Raw genomic sequence first — 26,485 nt, forward strand, 5'->3', positions numbered from 1 at the left:
TTTGAGACAAAACTGCAAGTATTACGACGTGCAGAATGCCATGAAGTCCACAGTTATGTTGGTCGCACTTTAGTGTTAAGTAAGTCAACTGTGCGCACAAACGTTTGTATTGTAAATAAGGACTCCACGACACTTTTATACAAGTCTGAAGCTGTTGGTTGTACTAGCGGTAATATATTTGACATTAGGTACTGGAACCTAAATGAATAGATGATTCACATGGAAAAGGTTGTTAAATGATTGGTGAAATAAAAAAAAAATCACGGCCTTACAGGATTAGCGGAAACGAAGCTGTGATACGCGAATAGGCACTTTAATTTTGAAGTACATAACCACCTATCTCCCATTACGCGGTGTTGTATTTGTCATACAAAGTATTCGATGGTAGGCTCAATAAAGATAAATGGTGTGACGTATTTATCGTTCAATGTTATTCTTTGCAATTATCTTACGTGAAGAATATTTCCCTACACATTTTAGAACACATTTAGTATTTGATATTTATGAGGACTAATGCTTCAAAATACGTGATTTCGAATAAAACCAACATTTTTAGGAACACATTAGTCGTGCTAAGTGAGGGATTGTATGTACTCTGTACTTTCATACAAACATGTTAATAATACATTGAACCATACATGATATATGAAACCATGTATGATATATGAAAAGAAAAACAGAATTTTGTAAAAGAATAATGAATATGAATTTTTGGTGTTCATACAGAGCAAAGGATTTTATTTTTATTTAAAAGACTCGTTTTGAACAAGAAATGTATCATGGTAATTGTCAAAGAAGTGTTTTTGCAGCAAGTTTCTGAATAGTATTGTAACTGCTAAGCATAGCACACTACTTAAAAGAAGTTAAGTGTTTAGCTTAGATGTTGTAGAAATTACTGATTTTAATCAAAGATTTTAACGAAAACAGAAATTTCATTATACATTTCTGGACATTTTGATTAAAACTGACACTAATAACAATTCTAGTACTTAAGCTAAACCAGAGGTTTCTTTTACTAATAATTCAAGCCCTATTGATGAGTTAACTGCCAAAATATTAAAACTTTAAATTATTTTGTAGGTATTACTAAAGTTATAACTTAATCGAAACCCCGATCTGTGTGTCCAACCTTACTTCAGGATATTAACCAGAAAAAGTTGATGCAATTTGGATGTGTTATGTTTAAATCATATTTTTGTGTAATAGATAAAATTATCATAGATTTAATGTCCAATGCTATGTTGGAATGAGTATAAAAATTTTTATAGTTGTGTGTATATATATATATTGCTTTGAATATGTTGATAGAAATCTTAATTAAATGTGTAGATTTAAACTAATATACAACGTGGTAGGACACGCGATCATGACCTAAAAAAAAAACACGATAGATAACTTTAAGGCCGCACAAGCGACGTATGCCTACTTTTTCTTTTCTTTGAATTATGTGGCCTACAGCTCTACGCCAAACGGCCAATGGTTCAATTTGTTTCAGTGCAATCATCAATTTCAATTCATGGGTAATCAAATATCAGCATGTAAATGTCACCCATGCCTTACCCGGGACTCGAACACAGGACCCCTCGCACCGTAAGCCGGTATGCATCCGACTACGCTACGGAAATCGGCAATGCTTACTAACCAGAGTTGATTGTGAGTGCTATGAACAAGAGGTAGCGGGAGAAAACACCTGACATAATAATAATCAATAAATTGCCTAACAACATGCCGAAAGGCGGGAACAATAAATATCTTTAAAAATGCATCACAGTCAATTCTAACGAATTGCCACTAGCTAAATCAGGGTGTCCAGCGACCTGGAAAACCTGGAAAACCGGGAATTGTCAGGGAATTTCGTGTGTCAGGGAAAAGTCAGGGAAATGTCAGGGATTTTTTAAAAATCGTCTGGAAATTTTGGCCGTGTTTGTTCTTCACGCAGCAGCACGATACAATATGCATATCGATTGTTCAATTCGCCGCGTACACAATGATCGACGTATCGATTATAATCGGCACATGGCTGTACACATTGCGGCCTGTTAGGCTGGCCAAAATGGCGCGCATTTGTGTACTCTTGTTGATTTTGGTTATCGTTTTTGTTGATGGATAAGTGAATTATTATATCAGCCAAACAAAGGTAAGAAACAAAATGTATGTATACTCTACTATAGTTGCTCTATGGGCAAGTCGCAAACTGTTGCCTAATTTGTTTCGTTCGCTCGGCAACGGTTCGTGATGTTCTTGGTTTGTAAACTCGACAAGCACGCATGTCTGAGTAAAGCAAAAAGTAGAACACTCACCTTTTTTCACGTTCCGGTTTATAAACTGTTTATAAACCGGAACATTAAGAAGGTGAGAGTTCAACTTTTTGATTCGGACATGCGTGCTTGCAGAGTTTATAAATCGGGTCAAACACAAGTCATGTTGTAACGTACTATATTATTTATTTTTTGAATTTTACGTTAGTTAGGCATTTTTCTTGCTTCGAAGTAGGCCAGGCCGGACAATGCAAATTTTTTAAAATACATGAACACACAGCAATTTTGTAGATAAAATGTGACTATTTCCTGAAACAAGCTATTGTTGCTGGAACATATCCTATATTTTTTCAGATTTATTTTCAGTTCATAAGTTTACATTAGGCCTAGGCCTATCTTATAAAAGATGCTTGAAGTTGAAGCTGACGGTTACTTTGTATAGAAAATATGTGCTGATAGGCCTATCAGTACTTGCATTGATTTTATCTGTGTTTGTGGTGCCTGAAACGTTTATTTGCTAATTAATGAAAAATAGGTTAATTTTCTCACAAGAATATTATTTTAAAGATTAGTGTGATAAAGGTAAAAAATTATTTAATTTTAACAGGTCACAACATGGCTTCAAAACTCAGAAAAACTACATTCAGGGATGAATGGAACCAGAACCCATCCCTCTCATGGGCTCAGGCTATTGATGGCAGCCCATATGCAGCTTGATGCAAACTTTGCAATCACAGGATTGAACTGAGTAATATGGGGAAGCAGGCTCTTACCAGTCATGCATCTGGAGTGAAACACAGCAGAAGAGTGCAAGGATTTCACATGAGTTCATCCATAGCAGTGTACTGTAAAACAACTAGGCCTACATCAGCAGCGTCACAAAATAATTCTGCTTCAGAGTCTTCTTCACCTTTGTCTGAATCTTCAAAATTGTTTAGTTCTGATGTACCCAGCTCACCTCAAGTATCTTCCCCTCCGTTGTTCCAAACAGATCCAGTCAGCAGTTCTAAATCTCTGCCTGATACTTCCTCGAATGCTGATAATTCTTATCTAAACCCATCCGCAACATGTTCTTGCACGTGCACATGTGGCAGTGCTAGAAAGGAATCAAAATCATTGACAAATTACTTATTAAATGATTCTGTAACACGTGCCGAAATACTTTGGTGTTTGTATTGTGTTATGGCTCATAATTCCTTAAGGAATGCAGAAAATAGTGTAGCAATGCATCGTAAGATGTATCATGACAGCAAAATTGCAGCTAAATTGCAGTTGGGAAAATCGAAAGTATCCTATACAATAGTTCACGGATTGGCTCCAGAATTTCAAAAGGAACTGCATGCTGATATATCAAAATCTTCTCATCTTGTAGTTGGCTTTGATGAAAGTTTAAATAAAATTGCCCAGAAACAGCAAATGGACATTTCTGTCCGTTACTGGAATGAAGATGATTCAATTACTTGCACTCGATATCTTACATCAGCATTTCTCGGCCATTCGACTGCAGCAGACCTGTTAAGTGCTTTTAAAAACTCTTTGCCTGTGAATACATTACACAAAATTATACAGGTGTCGATGGATGGCCCCAATGTAAATTTGCGGTTTTTAAAATACTTGAAGCAAGATTTGAAGGAAGGTCGTACTGATGAGGGGGTAATATTGGATATCGGCACTTGTGGCTTACATTCATTACACTGTGCCTTCAAAGGTGCAATGAAGGAAACTGGTTGGGAAATTGTTAAATTCTTGCGTGCTATTTACAACCTGTTTCATAACATCCCCACTCGTCGTGCAGACTACATTAGAATAACTGGTTCCAGCTTGTTTCCTCTAAAATTTTGTCCAGTTCGTTGGTTAGACAACGTTCCTGTAGCAGACAGAGCATTGAAAATTTTACCAAATCTTCGGAACTATGTTGCTGGTCTAAAGTCAAATACAGAACCTACGTGTGCTAGTTTTGTTATAGTGAAAAGTGCTATTAAAGATGTGTTACTTGGACCTAAACTTGCTTTTTTTTCATCTGTTGCTGCTGAAGTTGAACCACTTCTCAAAGAATATCAAACAAATGACCCCATGGCGCCGTACCTATTTTCCGACTTTTCTTCAGTCATCAAGAATTTTATGACTAGATTTGTCAAAGCAGACGTAATGGCAAATACTACCCTGAGCAAAATAGATTTATCTGCAAATAATCTTGTGTCAAGTAAAAAAATTGACTTAGGTTTTGGGACACGAGCTGCATTACGTTCAGAAAATGCAAGTCATCAGGATATGGAATTATTTAGAGCAGACTGTCTAAAATGCCTGCAGGAATGTGTGAAAAGGATTTTAAAGCGCTCACCTCTTACATTCAGCTTGACAAGAGGCATTTCATTTGCTGATCCTTCTGTAGCCCTTATTCCCGATTTGGCGATCAAGAGGCTGTCATGTGCCTTAGATATATTTGTTAGTTATAATTGGCTCTCTGGAATTCAAGGTGACAAAATATCGAAGGAATTCAAAAGATTGTGTTCATTGACTGCAGTGCAGGAACATTTGAAACTCCATGTCCGATCCAAAGTACGCCTGGATAAGTTTTGGTTTGACCTTTTAAATGTTTACTGTAGTGAAAATACAGGGCATTTAGCATCTTTTTTGAAAATGATATTTATTATGTCTCATGGCAACGCAGCAGTAGAAAGGGGATTTTCAATAAACAAACAGTGCTTGGTAGAAAATCAGCTGGACATTTCACTGATTGCACAGCGTACAATTCATGATGGTATTTTGTCAGCTGGAGGTCTGGATAATTTTGTCGTATCTAAAAGATTTATTCATGCTGCTCGTAATGCATATTTAAAATACAAGGAATACACAGAACAACAGAAGAAGTTATTACAGGAAAAGGAAGAAAAAGAAAAGCAGCCGCTGAACTCTCTGCTTTGGAAGCTAAGAAAAAGAAAATCTTGGAAGATGCTGAAAAAGAAGCTGCTGTATTAAGCTTCCAGATAGAAGCTTTAAAAAAGTAGTGCTGCTAAGAAAAACCTTTGTTAAAATTTTAATTTGTGATTGGACTTAAAAGGTTTTTTTAAAGTTTTAAGTTTGGAACTATTGCATACTTAGCTAATTTGAATACTATATATATTATTTTTAAATATGAAGTGGAACTGACTTATGTTTTCAAAACCATCTAGTGAGTAACTCTTGAAGAAATTGAGGAACATGGTGATATGTGAGTACAATAAACATATTTCATATATTTTTTTCACATTTTGTATTTTAGTATTAGACCTATTTACACAGTTGCTGTTGCTTAAAATTTCGCAGTATATTTTTACATATATTATAGTGTAAAAAATATTGACAAAGTTTATAACAATTTAAATGGGAACGAGCATAGTGTCAGGGAAAATCCTAATTTTGTCAGGGAAAACAGGGAAATGTCAGGGATTTTTGAAATCCATTTTCACTGGACACCCTGTAAATTAATGCCTATTGACATACGACCAAAATTAGAAACGTAAGGGGCAATACAAATGCCTCTAATGATAGATACAAACAAATTGAATGTTACGTGTATGCGAGTTAGCGAACATTACGTTGCCGAATGCATCGATAATATTAAGTGCACCTAGTCCTAGAAACACGTGTTTTAACATAAGATGTGCACAATACAAATAATCAAAAATAAATTTAGGTATTTACATTAATGATAATATACGCGAACGTGGTAATAGATATTGACCCATTAAACATCAAAGCTTGTCCTGGCCCGGAGCAATGCAAGCGCATAAACTATATTTTTAAAAAAACGTGTGCTTCTTCCTGCGCATAATTATAACAGTTACGGACTTAAGTCATGAAATCAACAATTGAAACGTAAAAGCAGAACAGCTACGGCGCCGGTCAGGGGAAGGGCTTGGTCAAGGCCCAGGGAACATTCAACGAGGGAAGTATAAACAAATAGGAGCGGCGTGGCTACACTGAAACAAAAAAAAAATGCATAAACGCCACGAAAATGTGCTCCTACAAAAGTACGTGGTCTCGCACAAAGCCTTAAGGGCGTGCTAAATGAAACACAAGGCTAAACAACGTAGAAAAACAAGAATATTGGGCTTACGTAAGAAGGAACCTCGGCTCTGTCAGGCATGGCACAGCTGGGAAACCAGCGCATCAAACAGGATACTGACCGATAGTGGAGGGCGACCAGACCGAGAATCACGCCGGTAGTCAGCACTGAGGCGCAGACTGCACTGACTGTCCACGAAGAACAGGCCTATTTATCAAGTCGCACAGATGGCGCTAGAGTCTAGAGTCGTCCGGCGTCGGCGGGGAAACCCAGGGAATGGAGGGGAGGCTAGCCAACTCGAGGGAGGGAAGTAGAAGGGGGTGGGGGAGAAGACTGCGCTGTGACGTCCGCACAACCCCCACGTGTTTTTTATACAACTTGATGTGCTGTTAAAAAGAAATAGTGTAGCAGTACAGTAAATTTTTATTAGTCGCTAGTATTGAGTGTTACATATTTTTTTGCCTTGGAAGTAGACTCGGCATTCTTATTACACAACATAAATGGTTAAAGTGTCATTAGTCACTATCTACTGCAGAGTTCCGAACATTCGCGGACATTCTCAGGACTGTCTATTATTTATTTGCTTTATACATAACAATTTTTTTCTTTCATAATATATCTGTGAACATTATATTGGCCTAAATGCCTAATGTCATGGATTTCAACTGAAAATGAGATATGTAATTTTACCTTAGTAGAATTTTTTCCTCTTTTCACCCCTTTTCTCTGGATCAGCCTTTGAACAAACTTGAACATTAAAACTATATATATTAAGATAATAATTCAAATTTTAATGTTTGCATGTGAAATAAAACATCTAATTTGGGCTTGTAAAGAGCAACGAAACTATGACAAGACAACTGAAGATGTCTTTATTGGGTATAACTTATACTAAACCTTTATTGTAGGAAAATAATACACATTCAATATTAAGGCAAGGCTTTATTACAAACAGTAGACTTCCAATGTAAACTGCTGCCGAGGATATAAATTAAAATGCCCTACAAATGTATTTTACCCTTTTGCATGGACACAAGGTTTGTGGTACCACACCATGATTTTCTGATACTGTCTAGTTTCTTTGCTATTGAATTGTGGGTCAGAAACATGCTGGATCTCATTAAAGAATCAGTAGGCTCAAAACCATCAGTTGGATAGTCATCGCCACTAAGCTCCTTAATTATAATTTGCCTTGCACAAGTGTTTCCTTATTTGCTCTGAAGTTAACCTGTTACACTACTTTTCACTTTCTCGGTTCTATATATTGCTAATGTTTTCGATTTAGTCTTAGCTATAAACTCTGGGTTTACATTAGTGTAACAGAAGTTTGTAACATGTTGTAGAAACTAGTCTCTGGCCTTCTTGTGTTAGGCCTAATTTGAGAATGTCTGTCCAAAGTGTCCCATTCACCTACTATTTCTTTGGCGAGGTCTCCTCACTCCAGGTATGCAAAATTTTCAGTTTGTACTCGACCATCTGTTAAAGACAGATTTTGCAAGAAAGAAACTTCACTCCCTAAGAATATCGACCCAAATGAGATGTTACTTTAATAAAAACGGGCCTTAGCTAGCAACAAAATAAAAATTTGTTAATATTCCGTACACGATTCGCTTATGCTTGAATGTTGCAGTCAGTTTGACGTGTGTAAAATGTGTGTTTTAAAGAAAAAGAAGACACAAAAAGAGACACATGTGATTTCTTCCCTCCATAAAATGGCAGAGAACTGAACAGCTGTGGCACACAAGACTCAAAACACTTTTACTACAACATGGATGTTGTGTTCTGGAAAGTTGAATAGCAGCGCAGCCATTCTTACTTTTGGTCATGAATATATTGTGCAAAAACACACGGTTACCATGTTCAGCCTTCGACCTGAAAAGACCACCCACCAAAAACATTCTGTAAAAAAATTAGCCAAGTCTCGATGGAGCTGCTTGTTTATCTCTAAAAAGTAATGAAATCTAGACAAAGTCGTGCCAAGTCTAAGGTTCCTTACTGCGATTTCTTTATTATTATAGTTAATGTTGTGTGACTTGGCCGTTAAAGGGTACACAAGGGTACAAAACCAGGTGCTCCATGACACAATTGCACCAATCTGTCGCCAGAACTGCTACCCATTGATGATGGAAAATTGCCACTTGGAAAACATTGATTCAATAACCAGTCAATTGTAGGCTTGATAAAGCTGCGTATTTCAATAATCTTATGTGTAGGCAAGCCTGAAACAAACAGTATAAAAAATTATTTCCAGTACAGACAGACTTCTAATCATTGATAGAAGTCCGTCTGTACGTCTATTTTATGTTAGATTGGTGGTCGATTTGACGCTCCAAAAAGAAGAGAGCAGAAGTCAGCATTGTCAATGCTGAATGCATGTGTTGCACAATCAACAGCCTAAAATGATACACTAGCGTCCAATTACCTATACCAGTATGGGCTATTATCGCGCTTAACAAACAGATATAACATTACGTGTAAACAAAATTGTCTTGTACCCACTAACGTATAAAGAATGTCCAACGGCCAAGTCACACAACATTAACTATAATAATAAAGAAATCGCAGTAAGGAACCTTAGACTTGGCACGACTTTCTCTAGATTTCATTACTTTTTAGAGATAAACAAGCAGCTCCATCGAGACTTGGCTAATTTTTTTACAGAATGTTTTTGGTGGGATTTCGCTTCTTTTTGTAGAAACGTGTGCATATTGATTTATTTTATTAGATTTTCTTATTTGACACATTTTTTTTTCTTTTTAAGAGAATTTTTTTTATTATTACAAATCTTTCTTTTCTTTTTTTCCGGTTCTGATTCTTGTACAGTAGCAACAGTTTTTCGTATTGCCCATTCGCGTTCATTATTTATTCTTTTAGACGGTTTAGACGGTTTAATTTCTGAAAGATCGGCGCAGTATTTACGCCTAATCTGGTTGTATTCGGTGATCACTGAAGCTTGAGCTTTTATACTCTTGAAGTCAACATTTATGAGGTGCGCCCCATGAAGATTGGTTACTCGTGAAATCGCCACGTAGGCTTGGCCACAAGAGAATATGGAGGTGCCAATGTCCATGAGGGCATTTTTTAAACTTAGACCTTGGCTCTTGTGAATTGTTAGGGCATACGCCACTTGCATTACGTCCCAATGTTCAGCAACGTATGCAACATTAGCAGATCTGATACTGCAAGTTGAGTCAGTTCTACCATACACCAAGAAAGATATTGAATGGAAGAGACAAGACCCGTCTTTGGGCATTCCAACTACTTGGTAGCCACTAAGTTCATCGTCGTCTTCTAATATTATCAACATTTTTTACGATATTATCTTGCGAAATCAAACACAAATAAACTCAACTACCTTTAGTATATGGACAACAAATCATAAATACCGATAATATTTAGACTAAAACAATAATAACTTATATCGTTAAGACTTCTTTTGTCTTAATAAAAAAAACTCATAGATAATATTATACTCATCCTACTCAATATATACAAACTATAAACAAAACGTTAACTCTTAATTATTAGACAAGTGTCAATATAATTAATCATCAATAAACTTTGTACCAAAGGTATTACCTACCTAGTACTGAAATACAGCAATATTAGTGATATTTTAAAACGAAACAAAGTAATATCTACCTAAATAAACTAAACCTAGAATACTAGAAAAGTACTTAATTATAAACACGAACGTGATTCGAAGTACTGCCTAACTGTAAATTAAACCTAGAAAACTAAGAGTATTAAATAACTAACAATTAAATAAAGTATTCAATTAAAAGTACTTTTAAATCTAATATTTAAGTAATAATCTGTAATCCGTCACTAATCATAAATTTCCTAACCTATTCAATTCTTTGAATTGTTATAATAACAACCTGCTAATTAACCTTAGCAAACCTCATGAAATAATAAGCGAAATCAACGAAATGCAAATAATACCTCCTAATCCCTAGCAAACGTTTTCAAGCGCAGTAGAAGAATGTCGTAAACTACTGTAACGCGGCCAGTTGCCACTTCGCAATATAAGGTTATCGGAAAAACAAACGTAAGCGCGTTTTAAAATACAGTCAGCGCTATCTAGCGACGTGTGCAGGTATCACCTCCACTTTTAGTCCAATGACTTATATTTTGACCAAATTTTGAGCGAAATAATTTAATATTTTAGTGTAATTTGTTTATTTAATTTGTGTAATGTTCGAGTAGAATAAAGTTAATCGTTCGACTATTTCTTGTAAACTTGTAAGTATAAGTATAAAATCCAGTCTAGTCTTATCCAGAGTTTTCCTTTAATTTTATTTATATGCGTATTAAAAGCAGAAGGGGAGGCATTCGCCCAGCAGTGGGAAGCAATAGGCTAGATTAAATTAGAAGATGTGTCCCACTACGCTGGATTTTTGCAATGACAGGAGATTTTTTTATGTACCAATAGTAGAAGGGGGCATTACCATATCTCTAATACAGCTGAGACAAGCTGAAGGTTCTTCATCAGATACTTCAGACCTTCAATATTTGACTTCAAATGAAGAGGCAAACAAAGTTGAATATTTTTTGTAAAGGCGGTATGTCGATCTTTAATAGTTTGGTTGGGCTCTTGTGTTTTCAAAGAAGGGTCACCAGGTACTCCAGATCTTCGATTATCCTAATTTTTATAGTTTTCCCTTTATGTGGCCATTAAACCCTAACTCTGTACCAAATTTCAGCTCTCTGAGTTTATGGGAAGTACTAGTTCTATTCTGATGATCATGAGTGAGTGAGTGAGTGTCATAAATGCGAAACTTTGCTTTCGCTTAACTTCGGAACTAAATGACCTACAGACTTGAAATTTTTCATTTTAAGTATGTGATTTTATAGCTTACTGGATGACGAAAATTTCTGTGTTCTGGTCTTATCCAGAGGTTCTCAATAAGGGCCTGAAAATGCGGGGAAATGGTTCCAGTAAAGGATGGTGCGGCAGTGGTTGCTTCGCGCTCGACTTGGCGTGCCCCCCTGATATTCACCTATTATCAATTTAATCCTTGAAATTTGGTCTTGATCCTTGCAAAGTCCTTGAAAGCAAAACCAGCGTATCAGTAAGAACCTTGCTGATAGTTTAAATTAACACCACAAGATGGCAGCAGAAGGCCGTTCAAAGCCTTAATATAGATTAAACATTTCCTTTGATGCTCTGAAAAGGAAATGTTTTGGTAAACAGAAGAAATGGCGTTACTGTGACGGAAATTGTTTGGGATCGGAATAAACATTTGGCACAAGTAAATAATTTTGGATATGATAGCCGGTGGGATAACTTTAGACTGTGAAGCATTGATGAAAATTAAAGCACTAAGACAGTCCAGTGAAATTTTAAAAATGCCTAAAAAATAAAGTTGTGTGATAGAATCCCAAACAGTTTATCCCATGAAGCTATTAAGAACAAGAAAACCATTTGTGATGCTGACAGAACTAAATAAGTCGCTCACCACAGTCAATTAAGTGTGCAATTTCAGCCGCCACCCTAGCATGTCTTCATCCTTCACTACCTGTCGTTCCTACCCCTGCAAGCATCGGCCCTGGCCAGCGATCAGTCAAGGTGCTGTGGAGGTAGAAGGGGGAGGGGGAATACAACTGGTGTGTAGTGTAGCTTCAGGTGTGTGGTCACTCAGTGAGTCAGACAGACGCTAGCGTTCAGGCAGGGCGATGTGGTGGGAGTAAGGAGAGCAGGCAAGCGTGGCTTCCAGTCGTGTTAACTGTTACTATAGAAGTAGTGCAATAAATATGCTCAGTTTGTACGATTTTGACCATTAAATTTAATATTTGCACGGGGGTCACATTCCCAGACCCTCATTAAATAAATTGTCTAATGGGGTGATCAATTGAATATAACTCTTTTCAAAATATTCTATGCTGTTACTGTAAGTCATCTGTTTGCTTATTTTTCCGCCTGCTGTGCTAATGACAGTAGCTTACATCAACAACTTTCCCACACAGTAGTTTTTAATAATGTTTTACCTTGGAATTATACTTTGGCGAAATGCTACTTCACGTCTTTGAAACTCATTATATTTTCCGGAAAACCTGATGTTCTCCTTTAAAAAAAATATAAATAGCTGTATTCTATTGGCAATGCATTGTAATTGTTATTGCAGAAAATATAAATTGATATAACTCCTTGTTTATGTAACAGCAGTGTTAAAAAAATGTTCTGTCTAGTAAAAATTTGTTGGTCAATTAATTTTTTTTTATTTTTTTCATGTCTTTGTAGTCATATCCAGGTTTGTTGTTTGTTTTTTCCAATTTTTTGAGATCTGTTGGGTAGTTGAGTAAGTTCTCTGTGAATATTACAAATCGTCGCCAGAGAATTGGAGTGTTCTATGTCCATTGAAGTCGGAACTGAGATATAAGCATTTGAAAGTTCAAACAACTATGAATATCATGACATACAACAAAATAATATTGGTCTTAAATTAAGAACAAACATTTTTATGTGCGTAGATGTGTGTGGATATAGTACAAATGAATACTAATATTAATTTTGTGTCCATAGCATTAAAAACCTAAAAAGTGGACATAGAACACTCCAATACTCAGGCGGCGAAATGTGGGCCAATGTCGTTTAAAGCTTGAATGTTATCCAAGACTGTTGCTCACTGAAGTACATACAACTATACTTCTTGAGGAATAACAAAGAATGTATTGCAGCGTTATGTTTTATTTTCATGCCCTGTACAAGAGACTCGCGTGTGCTGGTGCGCTGGTGCGCTGGATGAACGGGAAGTACGGGGCGGTGTGTGTGTGTCGCAGACGACGTGGTGGTCGTCGCCCCGCCGCCGCCCAAGATCTCGCGGCCGGCCACGCCCCCGCCCCCCGCCATCAGCGGGCGCTCCGACCAGAGCCTGTCGGTGGCGGAGACCAACCAGCTGCGGGCGCGGCTGGGGCTGAAGCCCCTGGAGGCGGGCGGGGCGACCGCGCTGGCCGGCCTCACCCCCGAGGAGCGCCGGGAGCGCCAGGAGAAGGCCGAGAGCCTGGGCGGCGTCGACATGGGCGAGTTCGTGCACAAGCCGGCCGGTGAGCATGCTTCCGAACAGAAGTGCATTCTACCGTACACATGTACAGAATGCCAAAAAATTAATCCTAATTCTGGAATTTCCTAGATACCATTCCGTAAACACAGAACTGCCAGGGAGTTAAGGCTGAATCACAACTAGTCAAACACTATTTTTTTACATAAATTATACAATAATTTGCATTGTTTCCTTACGTTACTCTATACAAATCTGTACACAAGCACTACCGGTTTTACCCACTAGGTTACTTTGCTAATGCCAGATATTCGTGAAAACCTGCACTGAGAGTGCGACTATATAAGTATTTATAAAGATGGCAGGCTTTCACCGCCATTGTCTGCATTTTCTTGGCTTCTGGGTGTAGCCTGTGTCAGGTAGTTGTCTTGCGACTTTCCGGCAGTCGTTGCAGCTTCGTCACTGGGCGGTGGCAGCATTGTGTCAGCCAGGGAACTCATTTAGTTGTAACTATTGGCCCGGCTCTTTAAAAATAGCAGATAGGGTGTAGAGTGTATCCATCACAAATATTTAAAAGCAAAAAGTATTTTGCAATCATCATACGGGTGTAGCATTCCGTACGGCTTGCAGTAGAGCAACAATAATGGCATGACAAATGCAATAACCCATCATGGTTGGTGGAGCTGATCCTTAAAATGTTTGTTTCACAACATGTCTGAAATAATGTTTCACGCATGTTAGTTTGTCCAGCTCTTAGCTTAGATAGCAACAGAAAAACCGTGTACTGTATTGCTGCACACTCACATGTTAACTCCTAAACAAAGTGTCCACTTTATGGACAATCAGCAAGAATCAGTGAAGTTGGAATTTGTCAGGAATTTACGTACTTTAAATCCTGGCAAAGTCATGAAAATGTCCCTGTGATAGGAAATTTCATGATCCACGATGCCATCGCCCAGACAGTGAAAGAATTTTTTTAAATTGTGTTTTAGTGCCTAGTTAAACACTAGAAAAGTGTATGTACAAGGTTCTGTCAAAAATAAAAATAAACAATCAAAATGGAGAGAACTAGGCCAGACATGGGAATGGTGAGGCTGATTTTCTTTATTTCTCTCAGAAAATTCCAAAATAGATAAATTAATTTAAAAAATAAGTCAGGGAACTTAAAAATTTTGGTTAAAGAGTTGTCAGGGAAATTTTTTTACCAACTAGTGTGGACACCGTTCTAAATGTAATTAAGTATATAGTTATGTATGATGTATGATAGTTATTGTTTGACTACAGTGTGATGTGTGGAAAACAAAACCATACACAGTACTAATGTAGGTGTGTGTGTGATAGTTATTGTATGACTACGGTATGATGTATGATAGTTATTGTTTGACTACGGTGTGATGTGTGGAAAACAAGACCATACACAGTACTAATGTAGGTGTGTGTGTGTGGTAGTTATTGTTTGACTACAGTGTGATGTGTGGAAAACAAGACCATACACAGTACTAATGTAGGTATGTGTGTGATAGTTATTGTTTGACTACAGTGTGATGTGTGGAAAACAAGACCGTACACAGTACTGATGTAGGTGTGTGTGTGGTAGTTATTGTTTGACTACAGTGTGATGTGTGGAAAACAAGACCATACACAGTACTGATGTAGGTGTGTGTGTGGTAGTTATTGTTTGACTACGGTGTGATGCATGGGAAACAAGACCGTACACAGTACTGATGTAGGTGTGTGTGTGGTAGTTATTGTTTGACTACAGTGTGATGTGTGGAAAACAAGACCATACACAGTACTGATGTAGGTGTGTGTGTGGTAGTTATTGTTTGACTACGGTGTGATGCATGGGAAACAAGACCGTACACAGTACTGATGTAGGTGTGTGTGTGGTAGTTATTGTTTGACTACAGTGTGATGTGTGGAAAACAAGACCATACACAGTACTGATGTAGGTGTGTGTGTGGTAGTTATTGTTTGACTACGGTGTGATGCATGGGAAACAAGACCGTACACAGTACTGATGTAGGTGTGTGTGTGGTAGTTATTGTTTGACTACGGTGTGATGCATGGGAAACAAGACCGTACACAGTACTGATGTAGGTGTGTGTGTGGTAGTTATTGTTTGACTACAGTGTGATGTGTGGAAAACAAGACCGTACACAGTACTCATGTAGGTGTGTGTGTGGTAGTTATTGTTTGACTACGGTGTGATGTGTGGGAAACAAGACCGTACACAGTACTAATGTAGGTGTGTGTGTGGTAGTTATTGTTTGACTACAGTGTGATGCATGGGAAACAAGACCGTACACAGTACTAATGCGGGTGTGTGTGGTCGCAGACAACATCGCCAAGAAGGTGCAGAGCGAGAAGCTCAAGGACAAGCTGCAGGAGAGCAAGGAGCGGAGGAAGATCGAGACGAAGCTGGCCAAGGTGAAGTCCCTGGGGCAGTCGGACTCTGACGACGACGCCCGGGCGTGGGTGCAGAAGAGCAGGAAGCTGGACGCGGAGCGACTCAAGGCACTGCAGCGGGTGAGCGTTCTCCCTGGTCACTGGCAGCTGATTACAGCTCAAACAAGGTGTTTTAAGATTGGGGAGGCATGTATTAACAGGGTTCCTACAAGTATGGAAAACTTGTGAAAACCTGAAAACGTCAGCGTAAATGAAAATGCTGAGGGTAAAGAGAAGAAAATCAGTAAATCACAAAATATTTGTGAAATAACTTTTGTGATTAAAAAAAATAGTGAAATGGGATATATAGCCTTTGCTGATGACTTAGACATTTTTTTAAAAAAAATATTAAAAAGTAAAACATCTCGTAATCCTGTTGTTCTCCTTTTTCCCCTCCTGCAAAAATTGGAGAAGGGTTGGGGGGTTTACTGAAGACTTAAAGTTCAAGTAAAAAATAAATAATTGTGCATATTTGTTTGCATATTGGTTGATAGTCTACAATTGATCGTTTTGAGCAGATTGGTAGCATTTTGTGAAATTGGTTACACTTTCCTGCAGCACAACAGAATGCACTTAGGCTAGTAGTCGATTAGGGCATTTTTTATTTCTGTTTCTCGTTTCACTACAGATGTAATACTTAATCATAGTATTTCACGTGCACTAAAATTTTAATAAAATTTGCTTTTCTGGGAAGGATGTCAAGACCAATGTATTTCTCAAGTAAGAAATGTTCTGACGTGTGACGTACTGTGCACGTCTATAATCCCGAAGCCGTCAGCCCCTCTCTCTGCAGACAGGCTTTCACTGTTGCCCGGGGCAACCACGCCGAGCGCCGGCGCATTTGGTCGTTTCTCCCCGCTAGGCCAGCCGAGTGCAATCGGCACAACTGCCGGCTGAAGCTCCGGAAAGCGGTCGGTGGTTTCCAGAATCCGTCTCTTACCTACATCACTTTCTGGCCCTCAGGACGGGTATAAACAGCCGTCCCTCTGCCAGGATAAGTCAGTCAGTGTCCTAGCGACACCTACGACAGCCGAGCCACCAACGGCAGCCGAGCTGTGCTCACCGCGCCTTGTCAAGCAGCTGAGAATTGCTGACCGCGCTACGTTTGTCCAGTCAGGACCTTGTGTGTGTGCTGGCTGCTCCGGACATTGCGAGTATAGTCCTTCAGTGATCGAGATCCGAGTGTCCATTACTCATCTGTTAGAGATCCGTGTAGGGAGTTCCCGCAGTCAAGAGTACAAGTTACAAATGGTGACGAGGTCAGGACCTGCCTACTTATAAGCCGTACAAGTAGAGGGATTCAATCAATCCTAGACCAGTGTGTAAGGAGAGGCAGTCGCCTATTCGAATGTGCCGTTTGGAATAAACCGATTGTACCAGTGAACTTGTGTATCTTTCGGGAGGGGAGAACTTACCAGGGAACCTTTGCAGATCTTCAGCCAGCATACACCATCTCTATAGTGTGTCAAGAAGCAAAGGAACCTGCACAGATTCCAAGGTCTCGGGGTGATTACGTGATGAAAGCGTCGAGTAGGGGAGGGGATTAGTAACGCAGATGCTTCCTGGCTGATAACACCAATCATGCTCGGCTGTCTGGCAGTCCTAATTACACGAACCGATCTACACTATGGCTTCTATGACATGATTTAAATTGCGTATTAAATTTGGCACGCTACTGCTGGTAAAAGCTCAGGAGATAGTTTACAATGTTGCAACACATTTCAGTGAACAAAAAAATTGTTTAAATTGATGTGCAATGACCCTGAAACAACAAGTGCTGCAACAGGTGTCTCAAAATTAGCAGTTAAACATATTCTAGCAGAGGGTAAGGCAAGGAGTAAAACCAGTTGGACTTTTTTGACACCCACGGGTAAGAAAAAAGAGCACAGGAAAATAATTGAAGTAGACGATTTAAATGTATGGCTGTGCTGTGAAAAATTCATGAGTTTTGTACTGTAAGAAAATTGGTTCTAACATTAAGGTTGAATAAGGCTTTGCAAGAAGATGGAGTTTTGATGTGTAGGAGGAATACTTGCGAAACTTGTCGAAGTAGTGAGGATTCCATTGGAAAAAGAATCAATCGAAGAGAAAGATTTTGATTGAAAAGCCAGAAATAGCTGCTTGTAGAGGACACTATCTTGAACAAATACGTGAATTTCGTAAGGCTGGGCAGAACAGTAGTTCATATTGATGAAACTTATGTTCTGTTCATGCTACACACAACATAATTTATTTTTGGCCGTCAGATACGGAAATAGGCGTCACACAATCCGTTTGGAAAAGTCCACAATTGCATGTAGGTGGAGAAAAAGGTTTTGTTCCGAATGCTTCACTTATTTTCAAGCCAAAACATAAATCTGGAGACAACATCGACAATGTGAATTTTGAAAACTTTTCAGTGTGGATGAAAAGTAAATTACTGTCAAATTTACCTGATAAATGTGTTGTACTGGACAGTGCCAGTTAACATAATGTACACCTGAACAAAAACAAAAAACCTACGGCATCATTCCTAAAATAATACATTCAAAACTGGCTGAAAAATAATATTTAATTCTCTTCAACAATGACGAAAGCAGGTATTTTGCTTTTAATTAAAAGTGTGCCAGTAAAAAAACAATTTAAAATAGATAGGTGCGTCAATTACAGAATGTGGCCATGATGCCATGTGCCTGCCTCCGTGCCACGCTGATATCAACCCGATTGAGCTGGTGTGGGCAGAAATTAAAAACAAATTCAAGGAAGGAATTGTTCAGTAGTTATTAGAATGGAAAGAGTGTTGCAAGCATGTGAAAAATATTGAAGGGGACTACATATGTGAAAAGTGACAGGAGAATTGACATTGAAATTGATAAAATAATAATAAATATCGGATGTTCAAGTTTATGGCATGAGGGCCATAAACTGTTTCGACTGACTCCATCCGATCTAGAAAACCAGTTTCTAAGTTCTGGGACATGATTAAGTGGCCAAAGAGAGTGGTCAAACGATGAAATGCACCAGTTACGCTGTAAGATGGACTCGCACGCGACGGATTGGTTTGCCCCCCCCCCCCCCCCCCCCACCTTCCCCACCGTAGTAGAGGAAGGCTCTTTTGTTTTCGCACAGCGACATCGCAGAAGGCCCTTTTTCTTCTTCTCGCATTATAGTACGAGACCAGTCAACCAGCCGCTACTAGAGATGACCGAAGCCTGTAAATAGTCAACTGATGCTGTTCACATATGGAGGTGTGGGGGGAAGAAGATCCCTCATGCCCAGCCTTCCCCCCCCCCCCCTCCCTTCTTTCAGACCAAAACTGATTCCAGTGGAGGGAGACTCGCCCGACGAGGCCTGTTGGTTGGGTCTACATGAAGGTCGAGATCATGCAGCAGCCAAAAGGAGACACAGGGTAGCAGTCCCGAACATATTCATTCTTCTTATGTTACCAACGACTCCCGATGCAATAAGTAATCACTCTCTAGAAGTGTATGCCATAGAGTATAGTTCATCTGAGGGCTAGAACCGAAAGATGCCGTCTTAGTTTCAACAATTTTTAGGCCTAATTATATTTTGGTTAATTTTTTATTTGTTAAAGCACGGTGTATAATTAAATATAATTGGGAAATTCATAGTAATGTTTTGCTAAAAACTGTTTTCCCTAAGTGATACCTGCTTTTCACTAAGACATAAATTATATATATATATGACATAAACTTTGCTGAAACAAATATGGCATCTTTACGTTTATCCCGTAAGTAGGTATTACTGTTGTTGCAGTATCTCACTGTTTGTGCTAAGTTGGTGGCTTGCCAGTGAGTTCTCTCTAGGAGGATGTGTTTTTCCTAGTCATCCTGCACACTGTCTGGCAGCCTCGTGAGAATACTTTTAAACCAATTAGTAACGTGGAATACCTTTTTTAAAAACTTTCTACATTTAAATTACTGACTAAAAACATTCGTACCTTTTACCAATCCTAGCCACTCCAAGTTTAGCCCACAGTTGTACTGAACTGTCGTATTCAGTCGTTCACTGCGAGTTCCCTCTTGACTGCAACGGGCAGGCCCTGCCCCCGGCCACTCAGGGTTCTGGAAGTGACGGCGGGCGATGCTGGGTGGCTGTGTGCAGGAGAAGATGCTGGACCAGCTGGATGCAGAGTTCGGCGTGGGGGAGCTGGTGGAGGACGAGATCAAGGACATGAAGAGGACCGTGTACAGCAACAGAGACCTCCGGGGGCTGCAGGTCCGACACGACCCGGTGAGTCACAGCCCTGCTCTCGTGAGTCGGTACTCGGGGTTGCTACAGATGTTGGAAATGGGGAGAAGTCAAGTAAGTCACCAAATATTTTTGGAAATTTTTTTTTTTTTGTGTCACAAAATTAAACGGAAAATAAAGCTGCGATGTTTGTGCACATAATAAAAATGCTGAAATATTTAAAATAATGCAAATTGATTGGTTTTTCCTTATCGTGAACAAAACGTGCTCTTTAATAGCAAACGTAGAAGGGGGAGTGTAACGCCCCTCGTGCCTCAAAGTTGAATTATTTTAAATTAATTAAAAAAAGAGCCGTGGAAACTGCTGGGTAAGAAAAATGAGACAATTAAGTTATTGACCAGAGGTGGCACGAGGTGGAGAACAAGATAATTTGGAACTCCCTGACACAAGCAACTGGGGAGCTGGTGGAACTTTTAAGGGAACAAGGTATATCATAAATAAATTAACACTACACAAGTAGCTTGGTCTATAGGTTCCCTGTTTTATTATTAAGGAATTTTGTGTTCGTATTACTCAAACCTGACAATAAAAATCTTAGTAAATAACAAAGTTAAAGGGGGCGCCCCAGGAGTAATTAAAACAGTACATGTTACACCTTAGCAAAAATTATTACATAATTAAAATTTAAAAATTGCACCAAATTTGAATGTCCCAACAATTACATCGCTGATTAGTTTTATTGATTCTACATATTCTTGAGGAAAGCACTGTTCGCTGGTAGGCTATTCATTCGATTTATGTAGTTCGTAGCTAGAAAGTGGGGGGGGATGTTGATTTCACATTACCACCCGGGTCTTCAAAAAATAACGTCGGGTCGCGGAAACCTCTCTTCTAACGTGACCCGCAGTGGAGGTGCAGGACCACGAGCTGGGAGCGATTTCTCTCTCCAGCACTTCGACCCTGTCTGAAACCCAAATCAAATCCAAAACGAATTAGACTTGCTTCCAGACAGTCCTATACCGTCGGCGCAAAAGGCCAACAAACGGGAATGGGGGGGGGGGGGGGGGGGGAAGAAAAAAAATTACTCACCAACCAGGGTGTAGAGTTCGGAGCTCACTAGGTGTCTCGCGCCGACATCAGGATGCCGCGGACCGAGAAATCAGGATGCGCGGACGAAACCGGAATTTTTAGAATTAAATAAGAAGAAATAAAAATTTAACTACGCATGACTTTTCTAAAAACTACCTCTGCCTGGCTACTGTACAAACGGGATCACATCCCTTAAGCAAACTGACTACATTCTCGTGCACGCGAAAATCACCGTTCCCGCAAAAAGCCTCTTAGCGCAGAGGACGTAGATGAGACGAGGTCAGTAGCCGAGGTCAGAGGGCTGAGTCCCCGCAATCGGCCAAAACCCCTAATTAAATCGGGCGGTAAGGCCCCGGGTCAAAGGAGGGGGTAGGTTCGGTACTAAGCCGAAAATTTCCGAAGGAGTCCGAGGCGGTCGTGGCAACAACACGACATGCGCGCTCTCTACCGGACCGAAACGAAAACAAAGAACAATCGACTTCTCCGGGCCGCGAGAGGAAAGCATAGTGCCTTATGGCACCGCGACGCTGCCTTCTAGCGGCGTAAGGGGGAACTACTTGAGGTGGTGAGCAGACTTGCCACCAGGTGTCATGAGGGTAAGCTCTGCACGCTGGCGACCAGGCCCGCGGTTACTTTTTTGGCCGCTAGATGTCAGGGATGTGTCTGTCGGACCCGGGAGAAGGTTTTTGCATCAGGTCATCGTCCCGTCCGGTCACTGCTCTTAGCTTAATTTCTCAGAACTAAAGTGAGGAGGAGAGAGAGGAAGGGGGGGCAGAAATAGCCACTAAGGTGGGAACGCAGCTCCACTGGAGACTGCTTCGTGACGAGACATGCTTTTCTCAGCAGGCCTCTACAAGGTAGCGGCTTGCAGCCCAGGAGCTGCTCAAAGCAGTTTTGGTCATGCAGGGAATTAAAATTACAAACTCGGGACGTGACTGCAGGCGAGAGAAATTTCAACCGGGCTGACCATGTCCACATTAGACAGCAAAATATCAGATTGGCCCCCTGGGAAGGGGCTTCGGTCCACTGGCACAAAGTTTAAATCCGTGGCGTACACCGGCCTAACAAAAAGTAAATCACCCCCATTAACAACCAGATAAATTAAAAAAAAAATAGAAACCCCAAAAAATTTTAAAATTATAGATTAAATTAAAAAAAGTGACGAAATGCCTAATTTCCGGCACATACTCCCCCGCTTGAATGCGGAGCATATAGGGAAAATAAAACAAACATTTACACTGCTCATTAAAACTATTACCAGGTTCGCCTGTATCCTACTACTTATATTCTAACACCTTTGAGACGCGTCCGCCTCTCAGGCACAATATATCGATAACCCTTAAATAATATTATTAACTAAGAGCTTATTAACTAAGTGGCCACTTAAAACTAATACAACGTAAAGCTAGCATTCTTATTTCTAGTACCATGGATTTTTAAGACCTCGAGGTTTTTGGCATGCCTAATATAAGAGAGTCCCCTATGTTAGGGGAAGGAAAGTAAACACATTTATATTAAGTTAGCCTGTGTTTTCTTTAGATGGGAGATGTGCACTCTGGTCACGAATTCTCCTGAACTGGGGTCAGCTAGGCTAACCGTAACTGGCGTTAAAAATCGCTGTATTTGAAAAGGACCTCTCCAGCGGTACGCCAGCTTGGCGGAAAACTTATCCACTGCCTTGCTGAGTGGGTGTGCCTTACAAAGCACAAAATCGCCTACCCTGTAAGGGTTAGGAGATCGGTTTTTGTTGTATTTCTTTTTTCTGCTCTCATGAGCCAGGTTGAGATTTTTACGAGCTCTTCTCCAAATCTCCCTGATGTCTCTCGGATCATCGGGCAATAGGTCATTCAAAGACCAAAGATTTGAAAGAGGGGTATTAGGTCGGTAAGTGAACATGAGTTCGAAAGGAGTACTTTTGTGTCCTTCATGATGTGCATAATTAAAGGCCATTTGCAGCCACACCAAATTCGAATCCCATTTATCCTGCTCCTGCGCATAGTAAGCTATTAGAGCAGACCGGAGATTGCGGTTGAATCTCTCAGCATGCGAGGGCTGTGGATAATAAGGCGAGGTTGTGACGTGCAGAATGCCATGTGAGAAGCACATGTTCTTAAAAATCCTAGCCATGAACTGGGTTGCATTATCTGACACTACTATAGACGGGACTCCCGACGTCTTGAAGATCTGATTACGTAGCGCAGATACAGTGTTTTCTGCGGTGGCTTTTCGCATGGGGATGAGCCAGACAAATTTTGTGAAGGCGTCGATACACACCAGCAGCATAGTGTTTCCTGTCTTTGAGCGCGGGAAAGGCCTGACAAAGTCGATAAACATCTTTTGCATGGGGCGCTCGGCCACATCTGAAGTTAAATAACCGACACGAGTGTTCTGCGCTGGCTTACTCAGCGCACAGATTTTGCATAGTTTCACCTGCTCGGTGATGTCCTTGTGCATGCCGTCCCACACGAAATGACGTCGGATAGCCTGAATGGTCTTATATATACCGAGGTGTGCGCCCACCGGCGAGGTGTGATAATGGAATATCATATTACGTAGATTTTGCGGGAGCACGATTTTGTATGTTTTTGATTGGGGGGTGCGTTTTTGCAACAGCCCCTTAGACATCCTAAAGTATTTTGGCGCCGTTCCTAAATTAAAAAGTTTAATAATACTGGAAATGTGTGGGTCAGCTTCCTGCTGGCTCTGTAAATCCTGAAATGCCAACGGAAACTCTGTCAATAGGGCTTGACATAAGAGTGGTGTTCCTTCGGGCGGAGCCTGAGTTGGGTTTTCGAACATGCGAGACAGTGTGTCCGCTACTATATTCTGTGTGCCACGAATATGTTGGATTTTGAACTTCAAGGAGGAAATTTTCGCAATCCATCGCCCGAGTTTCCCTAATTGTTTCGGGTGTGCCAAAAGCCAGGCTAATGCCTGATTATCTGTCTCTAACAGGAATTCCCTGTGTTCTATAAATTGGCGGAATTTGTCAATGCCAAAAACCACGGCGAGGCATTCTAATTCGTAGATCGAGGAGGCTTTCTTCTCGGCGTGGGTAAGTGTCCGCGACGCAAATGCAATGGGCTGTCTGCAGCCTTCGTCTTCCTGTGACAGTACTGCACCAATAGCCACACTGGACGCGTCAGTCTGTAAAATGATAGGTTTGGTGAAGTCTGCCATGCGGAGTACAGGCGGGGAAGAAATCGCCTGTTTCAGGAAATTAAAAGCTTTTTCTTGTTCCGGACCCCATGTGTAAGGTGTGTTTTTCTTACGCAACGTATTTAGTGGTGCTGCGTGCTCAGCGAAATTAGGAATATATTTTGAGTAAAAATTTGCCATACCAATAAAACGTGAAATACCCTTAGGGTTTGTGGGAGGCGGAAAATCACGAATAGCTTGAGTACGTGAAGGATCAATGGTTACTCCCTTGCTAGAAACCAGGTGTCCTAGAAAAGACAGTTCTTGGACTGCAAACTTAACCTTTTTTGTGTTGACAGTTAACCCTGCTTTACGAAATCTACTTAGGACTTCCTCTAAATGTTTGATGTGTTCTTCGAATGTTTCTGAATATACGACGACATCGTCTAGGTAGTTGTACACTGTTTTGAATTTTAGATCTCCTAGTATCTGATCCAGGAGTCGAGTTAGTACTTGGGCTCCCGTGGCAAGTCCGAAAGGTACTACTGTGTATTGGTACAAGTTCCAAGGGACACAGAAGGCTGTGATGGGTTTTGAATCCGCAGTAAGGGGAATTTGGTGGTAGGCAGAATTTAGATCAAACACACTAAAATATTTGGCCTTACTGAACCAATGAAAAGCAGTGTTTAGGTCTGGCAAAGGTATGTTTTGTATGACTATTTTCTCATTAACTTTTCTGTAATCAATTACACATCGTTGTTGATCATTGCCCTTAGGCACCAGGAAAGCTGGGGAACTGTAGGCGGATGTCGAGGGTTCGATTACCCCTTTTTCTAAAAGCTCCTGAACATGATTGCGCATCGTCTGCATCTTAGGGCCTAAAAATTGATAAGGGTGAGATCTCACTGGTATTTTATCCGCTAACTCAATTTGGTACTCGACTAATTTTGTGCGACCTAATTTACTAGTCAAGACATCTGGAAAAGTTCTGCATAATTTATCAATGGCGGCCCGCTGCTGTGTATTAAGGTGCTCGTGTGAAGTGGTGTTACCCTGATCCAAGATGGCTGCCGTTGGCTCGGCCGGAGCTGAAACTATTTGTTCAGGGGTCCCACAAGGAATAGGATTACCCATGTTGAATTTGAAAACGAAATTCTTCGCCTGAAGATTAATGATTAGACCTGTCTTGGCAATGAAATCAGACCCGTAGATTAGGCCTGTGGCAAGTTGATCAGACACCAAAAATGGGAAATTCCATGAATATAAATCAATCTTCACCTTGATCACAACTGCTAACGTAATATTTAATGGCTGCTCTGAAGCTGTGAAACATTGTAACTTAGTGGTCTCAGTTCTTAGAATTAATTTGCTCTGTTTTAACTTGTTAAATAACTGCCCAGAAATCAGGCTGCGCGCTGATCCTGTATCAATTAGTCCCGGTACAGTGTGTTCGCCAATCGTTGTTACTGCATACGGAATTACTGTAGGAATATTGCCAAAAATTTGGTGGCACTTTCTCTTGCCCTTATTTGTAGGATCAACACACGTTTTACATGAGTACGTGTGCGTTGAATTACCATTTCCCTTATTTTTGTTATTTCTCCTGCTATTGTGCTTTCTTTGTTTATGTTTGTGACCTCGCTTGTTACTTTTATTCCTGGACTCCTTGTTGTTAGGATTATTGTTTTTGTGTACTGGTGTTTCTTGTGTACGGCCATTACTTGGCGCAAGTTGAACTTCCCACTTATAAGAAAAATTTTTAACACTTGAATTTTTCGGTGGCCCTGAATAAGGTTGTTCAGGCCACCGCGTTATGCGTTTTTTGGAGTGTCGCCATTTTGTTTGTTGTTTTTGTGGTAACACTGGGACAGGGAATGTCCGTCTCTTTTACAGAAAGTACAATGTGCATTTTGTTGATATCTCCCTTGTGGCCTTGAAGAGAAAAATGTATTGCCCTGATGTTTCTGTGCTGCATTCTTATGTTGCGAAATACTGCGCTCCGTTCCCGCGCTGCTACCTTGTTGACTAGCGAATTTAGCTAGTTTATTTCGCTGAAAATCAGCGTATTCTATGTTTGTGGCGTGTACGCAAAGTTTGTCAAGCTCAGCATAATTTTGGGGGCGTGCCTGGAACACTGAGCGCGAGCGCTCCGCTGGGTTCAAACCGTCTAGAATCGTACTCACGACCTCTCTCTCGGAAACCTTTAACCTGAGTACCTGGTTGGCTTCGCGTATGTCAGCCACGTAATTTGGCAAGGCTTCATTACGCTGCTGCAGGCGGTTAAACCACTCCAACCGAATGTTTGTGAGTAG

At 40.2% G+C, this 26,485-nt stretch overlaps 1 protein-coding gene across 1 annotated transcript in view; it reads left to right on the forward strand.

The window, feature by feature from the left end:
* Positions 1–26,485, forward strand: part of LOC134538514 (U4/U6.U5 tri-snRNP-associated protein 1) — a 122,156-nt gene that overhangs the window by 50,307 nt on the left and 45,364 nt on the right. The window contains exons 2-4 of the mRNA XM_063379898.1: positions 13,090–13,353; positions 15,646–15,836; positions 19,860–19,988. Of these exons, the coding sequence (XP_063235968.1) occupies positions 13,090–13,353; positions 15,646–15,836; positions 19,860–19,988 (584 nt within the window). The remainder of the gene's footprint in view (positions 1–13,089; positions 13,354–15,645; positions 15,837–19,859; positions 19,989–26,485) is intronic.

This window comes from Bacillus rossius, chromosome 13 (genome assembly GCF_032445375.1).
Source record: "Bacillus rossius redtenbacheri isolate Brsri chromosome 13, Brsri_v3, whole genome shotgun sequence".
Taxonomy (NCBI): Eukaryota; Metazoa; Arthropoda; class Insecta; order Phasmatodea; family Bacillidae; genus Bacillus; species Bacillus rossius.